Here is a 13,392-nt window from a genome sequence, read left to right on the forward strand (position 1 = left end):
CCACTGATGTGTTCCAGTTCCTAGTGGTCCGCCTCGCAAAGTCGAGGTAGAGGCTGTCAACTCTACATCTGTTAAAGTGTCATGGCGTTCCCCAGTGCCCAATAAGCAGCATGGTCAAATCCGAGGATACCAGGTGCATTACGTGAAGATGGAAAATGGAGAGCCTAGGGGCCAACCCATGCTGAAGGATATCATGTTGGCTGATGCACAGGTAACTATCCACATCCTCTCTACATAAATAACAAGGAAAATAGTATACTGTAGCACCTGTTTTATCTTTTCGTTTATACAGAAAACTGCAGTATGTTCCTTATTACAATAGTTTATCACCAATAGATAGAATTGCCATCCTCCTGGGGGTGGAGGGAAATCTCCTGCCCCCAGGCTCCAGACCACCTAGGCCTCTTCAATCCAGCAGAAGAAGCATGGAGCAACATGTGATGTTGTGATGTCATTTCCAGTATGTACCCAGAAATGACATTACAACACTAAGAATTCACATATCTCCATCAATAATAAATTTAAAAAACCAGAGATGAGTAAATGTATAGAGCATCAGGATGTCACTTCCAGCTACAAATCAGAATGTCTCTCCTAACCTCAGAGGTTCCCCTGGTTGGCCCCATTCAGGTAGAAACCATGTGTATAGAATGCCCTCAGTGTTGCTGTACCTGGCTGTCAGACCAAACCCTCTTTCTGTAGACCAAACTTGTTCATAAATAAATCACTTTTCTGGATCTGCCTGAATTAAGTGGTGCAACAGTGGAGTGAAAATCCCATATCTTGCACTCAGTAGCCTACATCCAAAATGGATGTATGTTGCTGAACTGATGGTTTGCATTGTCTGGCCCCATCAGCTTTTGGATGGGATTCTCCTGTTCTTCCCCATTAGGTGATACTCAGTGTTGCAACAGACAGAGGGTGGAACGTGAAATCCTCAAAGGCAGCAGTGCCTCCTGTGTGCAAGAGTTTCTGGATGAGGAACTGTATCGTTTGTGTTTAAACAATGACAAATGAATCAGTTCAGAGCCACCTCATGGTACAAACAGCATAAGATGCTACTTGGGTCACCATGATGATGAAAGCAGCACTTTTGTTCTGTGGCCTCTTGGCTTCTCAGCCTTCCCTTCTGTTTCTGGCTGTTCTGGCTGTAATCAGAGAGCAACTCTGCTATTGTCAGAAAATGCTGTCCCATCCCTAACAATTAGGATGGGGCAGTTTCAGAAGATTGCAGATTCTCTGATTACAGCTGGGATGGGGATGAGGAGGGGGCAAGAGTAACTGCTGAAACCAGCCCTGGATAAATTGTATCTACTATACTCTTGCTATGCAAAGATTGGATTCTTGGCTAAGAGACAAAATCTTTGTGATTAAAAAAGTTCTTCATTGTTTAGTCTGGCTGCTCCCCACAATACCTCTTATCCTGTTCTCCTCTCCTCTCCAGCAGGAGAAGGACTCTGCTATCTTCAGAAAACTGTGCCTTATACTAATTGTTAGGAGCTGAACTGCACTGACAAAAAATGAACAAACATAGCATTCTCAATCTTTCACATACATACAGTGTAAACAATCTTTCAGGGAGTTCATTTTGAATTAATCATTCATGTCATACTGGACATTTTTTAAATCAATAATCTATCTAAATCTTTTATCCATGTTTCCACTACTTTTCAGGCTATCAATCGGCACAATACTAATGCTTGATACTTAATAAACTGAAGGCTTGTTTTTTTTAAAATGTAAAGCCTTTGTATCTAGCCTTCCCTGGACCCAAGAGGAGGCAGTGATAAGGTTGTGGGGAGGGAACCTCCTGCCTGTGCTGCCACCATTAAGGAGCAGGTTCCCCTTGCAGGGGCAAGAAGAACAGGGGAACCACCTCCCATCCATGCTGTCACCTTTGGGGTCAACTGCCCTTCCTGTGAGTTCCAGGAAAGAGGTGATGGTAAGGTTGGAAGACAATCTGTGGGGGAGGTGAAAATGAGCTAGCCTTGGATCAATTATATCTGCTATACATCATAGAATCATACAGTTGGAAGGAACCACCAGAGTCATCTAGTCCAATGCAGGAAATTCACAACTACTTCCCCTCCACACACCCAGTATATATATACAACTTACGTTATACCTGTTTTCAATGGCTTGAAAGATGTACATTCATAAGATATGAAAGAAAGTAAACTATGTCAACATATTCCTATGACATAATTAGTTTGCGTTCCATGTTACTAGTTTTAACAAGATAGTTCTGTTTATGGGAATTGTCAGATTCTAGAACCCTTTGGGTACTGTTGCACTGATTTTTCCCTATATTGGCTGAAATTAAGTCCGTTGAAATTTGTCTGTTTGGGTAAATCTGTTTGGAGAAGTGGGCTAGAACTAATAAAATGCACTTCAACAAAGACAAATGTAAAGTTCTGCATTTAGGAAGGAAAAATCAAATGCATAATTATAGGATGGGAGAGACTTGTCTGAGCAGTAGTGTGTGTGAAAAGGATCTTGGGGTCTTACTGAACATGAGTCAGCAGTGTGATGCAGTAGCTAAAAAGGCAAATGCGGTCTTGGGCTGCATCAACAGAAGTATAGTGTCCAGATCACGCAAAGGGATGTTATCGCTTTAGTCTCTCTGGTTAGACCTCAACTAGAGTACTGTGTTCAGTTTTGGGCACAATTTAAGAAAGATGTAGACAAGCTGGAACGTGTCCAGAGGAGGGCAACAAAGATGGTGAGGGGTCTGGAGACCAAGTCCTATGAGGAAAGGTTGAAGGAGCTGGGTATGTTTAGCCTGATATGATAACCCTCTTCAAGTACTTGAGGGGCTATCATAAAAAGGAGGGTGCCAAGTTGTTTTCTGTTGCCCAAGAAGGTCGGACCAGAACCAACGGGTTGAAATTAAGACATTAGGAAGAATTTTCTAACAGTTAGAGCGGTTCCTCAGTGGAACAGGCTTCCTCGGGAGGTGGCAAGCTCTCCTTCCCTGGAGGTTTTTAAGAAGAGGTTTGATGGTCATCTGTCAGCAATTCTGATTTTGTGACCTTAGGCAGATGATGAGAGGGAGGGCATCTTGGCAATCTTCTAGTCACTAGGGGTGTGTGTGGGGAGGTAGTTGTGAATTTCCTGCATTGTGCAGGGGGTTCGACTTGATGACCCTGGTGGTCCCTTCCAACTCTATTATTCTATGATTCTATTCTAGGATTCTATGAATCATGGTTAACATACATAGTTAGTTTACTGCTTTATATTATGTTAAGAAGTCAGTGAGAAATTTAAACATATGGAGCCATGGTTTAATAAGTAACTGATCAAAAATGTGATATCTGGTTTTAAAAGATTACGGATGCTCCTAATGTAATGTGTTATCAGTGTGAAATTATACTCTTACAAATTGTAACACATGATAGAGAATCTGTGTACTGGGAAAATATTTCTTTATTTTAAGGAAAGATTTTCAAATGAGGGTTTAATTATATATTTGTGCTTTATGAAATCTGGGTTCATTGTACTAATATTGTATAATGTTGTGAGGGCCATGAACCCCATGGAGTCTTACATTTAACATTCATTCTGCATGGAAAAATAGACAACCATCAGATAAGGGTGTTCTGAACAGAAACATACAATTGTTAAAATTTAAAGATGTAAAAAGTGTTAAGATGTAAAGAATACCAACTGCTTTTTCTGTAGAAGTTTAAATCCTTGCCTTTTTTTTATGTGTAAAATTACTACTGGGCTGGCCCTTTTCTTGATTAATGTCTATGCTCTTACCGACATATGCTCACACAATCAGAACAAACCCTTGTTGCCTGCCCAAGATTTAATGTGCCCCCTTTTTACATTAAAGGTTTATTTGGAGGAGAGTGTCTTGAAAATATTGTGTGGCTTTGCCCAGTGGAGAACATGGAATTTGGTCATTACTTCTATGAATTTTCAAGTAAACACAGCCTACCCGTATTAAATTAAACAAGTGCAGTGAATTAATTTAAACAAGGTAAAATAGAAATGAATATGGTGTGGTAATATGTGATTAAACAAAATATAGCCTTTCATTACATCTCAGCAGCAAATATTAAGGCAGTCAAAAAACATTGCTGAGCAATAACAACACTCAGCAGTGAATTCTCTGTTTTTTTCATAGCTTTCTGCAATGTGCTATTTATGAACTACTTTTGCAATAAGTATGCCATTGGAAATTCATGATCCAGTTTACAGGAACTGGTTTTCCAAATCAATACTGATTTTGATAACTAGTTTTCACAGGGTTGAATTCTAAAGTTCCTTTCTGCACACAGCAGAATCTTCCATGCATAGGAAAGTCTTCCATTTATGGAAGGGCTCTTGCCATGATCAGTGAAACCCTTTCCATGAAAGGAAAACGTTTTGTTCTATGACCAAAAAGGCAGCTTCAGATCCAACTCTTCCCCCCCCCCTTTTCCTTTTCCTTTTTGTTAATTATAAAAAGAATTAGCCAGGCTACAAGTATTTCCTCATTTTTTTCCTATCTTTTTTTTCTTTCCGACATTCTTTACTCTCAATCAGTGGGAATATGATGATACTACTGAACATGTGAGTAGCAGTTGACTGGCCAAACAACAAAGTGTTGTGCTTTTTTTCTGCTTTAACTTCCCCCTTCCCAAAAAATGTTTGGTTGTTTGCACATATGCATGGCTTATCATCTTATTTAATTGTCTTTGGCATTTGGATTTCCCCCCTCCGTCCCTCCCTCCCTCCTCCTCTTCCTCCTCCTCCTCCTACTTCTTCTGGGGGCTTGTATTGACATAGTTCTGATTTTTTAAATGTGTTATATCTGCATATTTGTATGTTCAGTGCTTGTCACTAACTTTATCATGCAATACAAACAAAAAGTATTTTTTATTTTTTAAAAAGAAGACACATTTTTCATTCCAGTTTGCCTCATAACTAACCTTCAGGCCCCAATACATTCATTCATTATTTGCTGGGGGGGGGGGGAGAATCTTTTGTCATTGCTAACATTATTTCCATTTCAATTAACAAGGTAACATATTAAATGTATATTTATGAAAATATACATTGGTACTGGCACAATGCCTATGGTGTTTACAAGAGTTTCTGTGGATAAAAATATAATCAGTTAAAATTCACCATCATTATTTAAAGTTGTACTCCTTCATCTGGGAGTTTGGGGAGGTTTGTGCATGCCTTCCATGTTACCATCAAGCTGTACTTCTCTGCCTGATGCAAGTTATACATGTTCCAAAGCTTCAGTACCTATACTGGTTAGATGTGTAGCTGAATAAGAATATGGGAGGCATGTGTGCTGTTACCAATCCTATTATCAGCTGATAGAGCTGACAAAGATGAGCATACATAGGAGAGGGGAAAATGGAAATTCTCCATTCGTGGATGCTGTGCTTGAATAGAACAAAGCTGTAAAAACAAATGCAGCTTCTTATTTTTGATTTTGCTGAAACTAGTATAGATATATTTGGCTCCACAAATGAGAGCAGATCCTGCTGTGATAGCTTAAAATTCAAATTTTCAGGAGATGTATAAGTTTAAAAGTTGGGACAGAGTCCCACCAAAGTTGATTTCAAAGGGACACTTCAAATGCATTCCTGATTCTTCATTGAAATCACTTTTGCTGGATAATCAATTCTGTATATAATTATTTCCCACTTTTATTAATTTTACCTTATTATTTTCATTAATAATTGTTATTAATTAGATTGTGTTATCAAGCAGACATTAGTCTTATATTGACTTTTTAAGTCATATTGAATTATTCTTTTAGATTTTGAATAACAGATTGTAAAGTGACTAATTATTTGAAGAAATCAGAATTAGTTTAAATAAATGGTTAATAATAAAAAGAACTGCAGAGAATGTTGATTACCTTTAGTGTTCATTATTATTAAATATTTGAGGTTTCTTATTTGGAGCTTTTGAAGCACCTGCTAAGTAAAGTGGGTCTTACTTTTAACTAGTAAGCATGCATAGGACTGCAGTCTTACAGCACATTTCTGAGCTGGCGGCGTGTGGGGACGGTGGGGAGGAGGCGCTGCTGCGGCGCCTCCTAAGCAGTTCTCCACACACTGAAAACATTTTTGTGGCTTTTTAAATTTTATATGGGGTTTTTCGGCCCATAGAGAATAGCGCGGCTGTGCCGGCGTCCGGGGCTGAAAGGGGACAGGAGGTTGCCTAAAGGTAACCCACCCACCCCCCCCCGGAACTCCCCAGGAATGCCTCCTGGGACACCGGAACGCCCCTGGAATGTCAATGTGGGCCTTTACGCCAGTGGGACACCAGCGGAAGGCCCCACCGGTGTTCCGGGGCAGTGCTGCCAAGGCAGTGTCCAGAGACCAGTACCTGGACCTCTACGCCGGCGCTGGGGCCACTAACGCTGGTGTAAGTAGCCTAGACGCTGGCATGGAGGGCCCCAATGCAGGCGCAGCACCTTCCTGACCTCCTAAGGGCTTTTGCCCTTAAAGGTTAGGAATGCTCTGTATGTGAAACAGCTTTAGCAGTTAGAATGCGAAACAGTTTTTAGTAGTGTAGATAGTGTTGCTCTGTCAATAATGAACTGTTGAAACTGTGTTTCTAATTTTTCCCCATTTCTTCTCAGTCCACAATAGCAATAAGTCTTAACAGGAAACACATTTTAGAGTGATTTTTTAAAAAACATTATTAGTATACCTAACCACTCATCCTTTAGCTTTATGTCTGATAATACTATCAGGGGCATGATGCTCAGAGATGTCGCTATGCATATTGCTTAAATAAGTGCAGTACTACACATTGCAAAGCCCACCCATAAGGCTCATCTTTGGGTATTCCCAAAAGCTTGCTATCACTGCTAGTATCACAAAAGACATTTGCACTGGATGCATCACAACTAAATGTGAAATGACTTTCTCATTATTAAGTAGTGCATGTATTTTAAGACATGTTCTTTTTTATTATTTCATTTTAGGAAATGATTATATCTGGACTACAGCCTGAAACAACATATTCCCTAACTGTGACAGCCTATACAACTAAAGGAGACGGTGCACGCAGCAAGCCAAGACTGGTGTCTACCACTGGTGCAGGTAATATTTTGATATTATTTGTTTAAACCCGCTGTTTGTGCTTGAAATTTTTCTGAATTGAAATTGAAAATTATTTTATGGTTTATTAAAGTAGAACAAAGTACTGCTGATTTTCAAAATTATTTTCTGAGTTACCCAAGTAGGTCAGAATTTACAGAGATACGTCATGTGTACCTAACAGCTTTGACATGTCCTGTGGGTTTTTTACTCTTTTCTTAAAACTGCAATCCCCCTTTCATATTACAGACTACTTTTGAAATTCCCCTCAATTCACAGACCATTTCACCATGTGGCAAGTAGCAGGTTGTGGTTCAAGAACAATAAGCCCCAAACTCTGCTTGACAATACAGAATTTGTGGCTGTCATACTGAAGATCTTTGAATCCTTGACAAATGATAGTATGGGTGAAACTATAACAGTGGCAAGAAGCCTACCAGATTAACAGTGCAATCCAGTCTAAGAGCCCATTCCTAAAGGGGTGGTGGTGGATACATGGTGGCTGGTAGCAGCGGAGCTGCACCGCCTCCTCAGAAACATCCTGGCCATGGCAGAGACAAAAAAAGCAGTTCAAATTTTTTTAAAAGGGGGAAAATGCTCCATAGCACAAAGCAAAGCAAGGCCGCGCCACCCAAAAAGGTGGCACAGCCCCGCTGCAGTTTAAGGGGTGTTCCCGGGGTGAATGGGGTTACAAAGCTGTCCAGAGATAGCTCCAAGCCCCAAGAACACCCCTCTCCACCATGTTGGTGCGGGCTTTCCCTTCTGAGAAAGCCCGGCTGGATTGGCTACACTGGTGAAGGGGGGCCGGCGACTCCAAGACACCGGTGTGTTTGCCCCCATGCCGGTGTAGATGCCATCTTATTCCATGATGAGGTGGCAACTACGCAGGCATGGGGTCATGCCGGCTTCTAAGGAGCTTCGCCCCCCTTCAGGAATCGGTTGCCCACCTACTGAAATGAATGGATTGAGATTGGGGTAACTCCGCATAGCATTGTACTGTAAAATGACCTGTCGCTCACACCAACATTAAATCCACCTACTATACCCATTCACTGACCCATCACCTTGAGACTTGTCTGATTAATTCAACTCATATGTGTCTGGCTGTAGATAGGTACCAACAAAGGACTGAGAATGTAGCAATTTGAATGAATGAGGTGAGAGAGAGTGTTATTTATTTGTGGCTTTAGGCTTGCTTGCTTGCTTAGTATATTTATTTGCATCTTTTTCACCAAAAGGCCGAAAGCTGCTTAATGATATTAATACAATTAAAATATAATAAAAATAATTCTAAATAAAGCAAACCAACTACATCTTGAGCCAGTCAGATTGTATCCATAATCAGTCATTAAGAGATTTTAGCTACAACTGTCTGCAATTATTCAATTAATGTTTTTTTTATTTTGCTTTTCCAAAATTGCCTTTAATCAGAAATTAAAACACAGCTCCCATTCATTTCAATGGAGCTTGCACAGGAGAGTTACCCAGTGTGTTGTGAACTGTGGATGGATTCTAGACATTACCACAGCCATAATACTTGACTAAATAGTTTTAACTCCTGACCTCTTCTTACTTTAGGCTTTGTATAAGATTTCAATTGATTACTTCTACAATAGGGAAATAATAATAATATTAGTAGTAGTAAAGTAATAATAATACCTCTTTTTATAGGTAGTACTGATCAGAGTTTTAAAAACTAGCCTTAAACATAAGGGCCACCACAGGAGTAAAAGCAGTTTATAGCATAAATAATTTAGCGAGAGCTTCCAGAAGTCTCCCCTCTAGAAATCCGAAGGAGTTATTATTCTATTTCTGTGGACTCTCCTGCCTTTGTTATGCTCTATTGGTTTCAGTGATAGTTATAATACAATGAGAAATATGGCCTCAAATAAACATCTGTAGTCTTTTCTCAGCTCTGCAGCTGGCTTTTCTTATGCAGCACTGAGAGCAAAGTCAGAATTAATCAATGAGATATACTTTCATATATTGAAAAGTATGATGGAAACATTCACAGTGTTCTATTTGCACAATAATGAGTTGCTAAAATGACTAGTAAGAGGGATATAGCTATTAGACACCAGAATTCTTATATTTTTGGTGGTAATGGCTTCAGGTTTGCAATATTGTTTATCACCTTTGTAATTTGAAGTACATTATTGATCTCTAATTTCTCTGTTTTCACACCCATTGTTCTGAATGCATACTCCTTTAACCTGTTCTATTAGTTCTTATTCTGTGTTCCCTCTGCATGAGTAATATATTGTCCAAAAGATGCCAAACATGCAAATCTAGCAGTGCAATGCTATACAGAATTACTCCAGTCTAAGCCCATTGATGAAGATTGGAGTAAATCTGCATGGGATTACATTGGTAATTATATACCCATCATGCATCAGTGAAAGAAATAATCTTTGTATGGATCTGATGACTTCTAATGTAAGACTTGGTGCGATCAGAGTGCAGCACTCATTTTTTTGCTTTGAGAAGCATTTGTTAATGACGGGCAGCTCAATCCTGAAGGGGGGCAGTTCCACGGCAGCTGGGACCGGCGCAATTGCACCAGTGGCACCCAGCAGCGCCCAGATGCCAAAGTGTTTGCCCCTGCACCGGCGTAGGTGCCACCTTATTCTGTGATAAGGTGGCATCTACACTGGCGCAGGGTCATGCCAGCTTCAGAGGAGTTTCGACCCCCTCTTTAGGAATGGGCTCAAACTCTCAAAGCTCTGTTTTCTGTTTGATGAGAACTGTCACTGAAACTTCCATTTTGTGTTACATCCCAGATAGAAGATTTACCATTATTTTAAGTCACAGCTATTTATACACTTAGCTTAGTCAAGTGATAAAACTTTTTCTGCAATGCACTACTACTGCGTGCAGGTGTGTGTGTGAAGTGCCGTCAAGTCGCAGCTGACTCATGGTGACCCCTTTTGGGGTTTTCATGGCAAGAGACTAACAGAGGTGGTTTGCCAGTGCCTTCCTCTGCACAGCAACCCTGGTATTCCTTGGTGGTCTCCCATCCCAATACTAACCAGGGCTGACCCTGCTTAGCTTCTGAGATCTGACGAGATCAGGCTAGCCTGGGCCATCCAGGTCAGGGTGCAGGTGGGTGATTGCAAATAAATAATAAAAACCATCTCACCATCTCACCACACATGCAGTAATAACATTTGATGGAAAATGCTAGGATGAACCATTCACACAGATATACTCATTGTATAGATGTAACAGGGCTTGTTAAATAGCAAGGTTTAATGCATCTGATTCTTCCACACAGCATGAAGTAATCTACTCCAGGTAAAGGTCTACTGGAATGATAATGAAATTCTATTTGGGTGGGTTTTACTATCCAATATTGGATTTTAAAATCTTGAACAGAAAACTTTTCTAATCTAATTTGATCTAAGATCTAATTTTATTTTTCCCTGCTCTCCATGAACTCTGTGGAGATGCAGAGGGGACTGCTGGTAGAAGAAAAGAGAAGAAGATCTTGTGCAAGCTTCCACTTGCATATCTACAGGATTCAACCCAAAGTGGATCTCATATTGCTAGATTTTTAAAATACAGAAATAAAATAAAATGTTAGAAAAGATTAATGCATTACTTGCTAAAATAACGTTGTATTGTAGTTCCAGGAAAACCTCGCCTTGTGATTAGCCATACACAAATGGGTACGGCTCTCATTCAGTGGCATCCCCCTGCTGACACATATGGCCCCCTGCAGGGATACCGCCTGAGGTTTGGCCGAAAAGACATTGATACATTTAAGATGCGTGAATTTACTGAGAAGGACGACCACTATACAGCCACAGATATCCACAAAGGGACTGCCTACGTCTTCAGGCTTGCAGCTAGAAATAAAGTGGGCTTTGGGGAGGAAATGGTTAAAGAAATTTCAATTCCGGAAGACCTACCAAGTGGATTCCCTCAGAACCTACATTCGGAAAGTGCCACTTCATCATCGGTCCTGCTAACTTGGCAGCCACCCATTTTATCAGAGAGAAATGGAAATATCACTAAATACACCCTACTGTACAGGGACATCAATGTGGCACTCCACCCAACAGAGGTCCTTGTTGTTCCTGCCGATACTATTATGACACTTTCGGGCTTAAAACCAGATACCACATATGATGTAAAAATTCGTGCACACACAAGCAAAGGGCCTGGTCCATATAGTCCAAGTGTCCAGTTCAGGACACTACCTGTGGATCAAGGTAGGATTTGTCTGCTTTGTTTTTCTTTAAGGAATTTCGGTCTTTGGATATCGATTTTTTTGAAGCTGTAATTAAAACTGACCAAATCACCATAAAAATAGTTTCAACTAACATCAGAGGTAAAGTATATAAATCTCCATGTGTTTTAGATTCAGTAGAATTCAGTTATCCTATATCAGGTAAGTCTGGCTGACATCTACACACTAATTGCAGGTAAGAAAAATATAATATTCTGTATTGTCATTTGCAATAATAGGATGCGGTTTTTAAAGGCAGGTAGGAGAATTGTTGAGTATGTTGATAGTGGAATGGGAAGGGATACTAAGATCAAGATGTACTTTAAATACATTGCTTTTCATTTTCCAGCAGTGTTTGCAAAAAATTTTCATGTCAAGGCTGTAATGAAGACATCAGTATTGCTCTCTTGGGAGATACCAGAGAATTATAACTCTGCCATGCCTTTCAAAGTAAGTTGTTTTGTAATTCACAAGACATAAAGAGTAAAAATAATGATGGTTAAATAGTTTACTGAACAGAGTTTTTTTTTAATCCAACTGTACCTTTAAAAGCTTATTAGAAATGCCAAATCTCGCTGTTAAGATAGTTCTCCCCCTCCCCATTTTTCTGTTGTTTTTTTTTCTGGGAAAAAACAAATGTTAGGAAAAATAGAAACATATGCAATACTTGCAGCACATTCCTGAGCCTTGTGGCAGGCAGGGATGGCGTAGCTGAAGCGCTGTCGTGGCGCCTCCAAAGAGGTTCCACGACCACCAGCAAGGCTTAAAAAAACCTTTTTTAAAAACATAAAATAGAAAATGGGGGGGGGGAGCCCCTTAGAAAAAGGCGAAGCTGTGCCAGCAAAAATCTAGCGCAGCACCGCTGAGGTGTGAGGGAGCATTCCCGGCCTGAAAGGAGTCAGGAAGTTGCTTACCAGCAGCTCCACCCACTGGAATGCCCCAGGAATGCCCCCCAGGACAATGGTGCACAGGGAAGCTGGCATGAGTGCCCCAACATCAGCATCCGTGCCACTCTTGGTGGTGCAAGTAGCCCGGGCAACAGCGCAAGTGGCCCGGACACCAGTGCAGGCCCTTGTGCGCCTCCTGAGGACTTTTGCCCTCCCAGCTCTGGAATGGGCTGTTAGTTTCCTATCAAACCTAAACTTATTTCCCTGATTGAACAACATGGTTGGTAAGCATTTATTATTGTGCTATTCAGCATTTTTATGGAATTTAGTATAAACACCTTCATTTGGTATAAGAAAAACCGCTGCACCCTATGCTATCATAGCACATGTATATTTAATTATGTAGTAAACAAAAGAAAGTATATTATTTGGACAGAAATGCTCTCATAGAGTCACAATATGTAAGATTGCCTGCATGTTTGGATATTAGGCTAGACTTTCAGCCCATTCCTGAGCCTCCGGCAGCTGGGGATGACATGGCCGAGGCATCAGCACAGCGCCTCCAAAGCCTTTTAAAAGGTGGTGTATCTTGGGAAAAATAAAAAGGGCCATTCCCATCCTTTAGGCGGCCCCGCCCCCAGGCCGTGCCGGAACACCCCGGGAACGCCTCCCGGGACACCATTACTCCCCGGGAATGCCAGCGCAGCTTTTGCTGGCATTTGGACGCCGCCGGAAGGCCCCGTCGGAGTCCCGGGGCGGCGGTGGCTGGGCTTTTGCCCTGGACGTCGGTGCGGATGACCTGTAAGTAATCCTTGGTGAAGTTCTTATGAATTTCATCCCTGCATTTTTGAATAATCTCAAAAAATAATTACCATTGGATGAAAAGAAAATCCATATCCATTACTATCTTTATTCCCAGAAAGTGTCAACATGTGTGTATGTTACCAGATATGCATAAAAACAATCTTTTAGCATTCATGCCACTAACTTTAAATTAAAAAAGAAACTTAATTATTTAGAGTCTTTAGAAAAATGTGGTCGAGAAACCTATAGAATTATTACATATGTTAATGATACTAGAGAAGAATGATGATTGCTATATCTGTGTCTAAATTCAAATGATCTGTCACTGTATATTGGCATTTTGTTAATGTGATATTTATAGAAATATAGGTCATTAGACTCTGTGAATAATATAGTTTGTGGCACAAGG

The 13,392-nt window shown here is 40.5% G+C and overlaps 1 protein-coding gene across 12 annotated transcripts in view; it reads left to right on the forward strand.

The window, feature by feature from the left end:
* LOC130492902 (receptor-type tyrosine-protein phosphatase delta) overlaps positions 1–13,392 on the forward strand; it is a 618,706-nt gene that overhangs the window by 402,006 nt on the left and 203,308 nt on the right. For 3 of the 12 annotated variants that reach the window (XM_056866670.1, XM_056866671.1, XM_056866673.1), the window contains exons 13-17: positions 18–211; positions 4,534–4,560; positions 6,947–7,064; positions 10,688–11,275; positions 11,642–11,742. In XM_056866670.1, coding sequence (XP_056722648.1) covers positions 18–211; positions 4,534–4,560; positions 6,947–7,064; positions 10,688–11,275; positions 11,642–11,742 — 1,028 coding nt within the window. The remainder of the gene's footprint in view (positions 1–17; positions 212–4,533; positions 4,561–6,946; positions 7,065–10,687; positions 11,276–11,641; positions 11,743–13,392) is intronic. The other 9 variants (XM_056866672.1, XM_056866674.1, XM_056866675.1 and 6 more) reach the window with 3 other exon arrangements.

This window comes from Euleptes europaea, unplaced genomic scaffold, assembly GCF_029931775.1.
Source record: "Euleptes europaea isolate rEulEur1 unplaced genomic scaffold, rEulEur1.hap1 H_1, whole genome shotgun sequence".
Lineage (NCBI taxonomy): Eukaryota > Metazoa > Chordata > Lepidosauria > Squamata > Sphaerodactylidae > Euleptes > Euleptes europaea.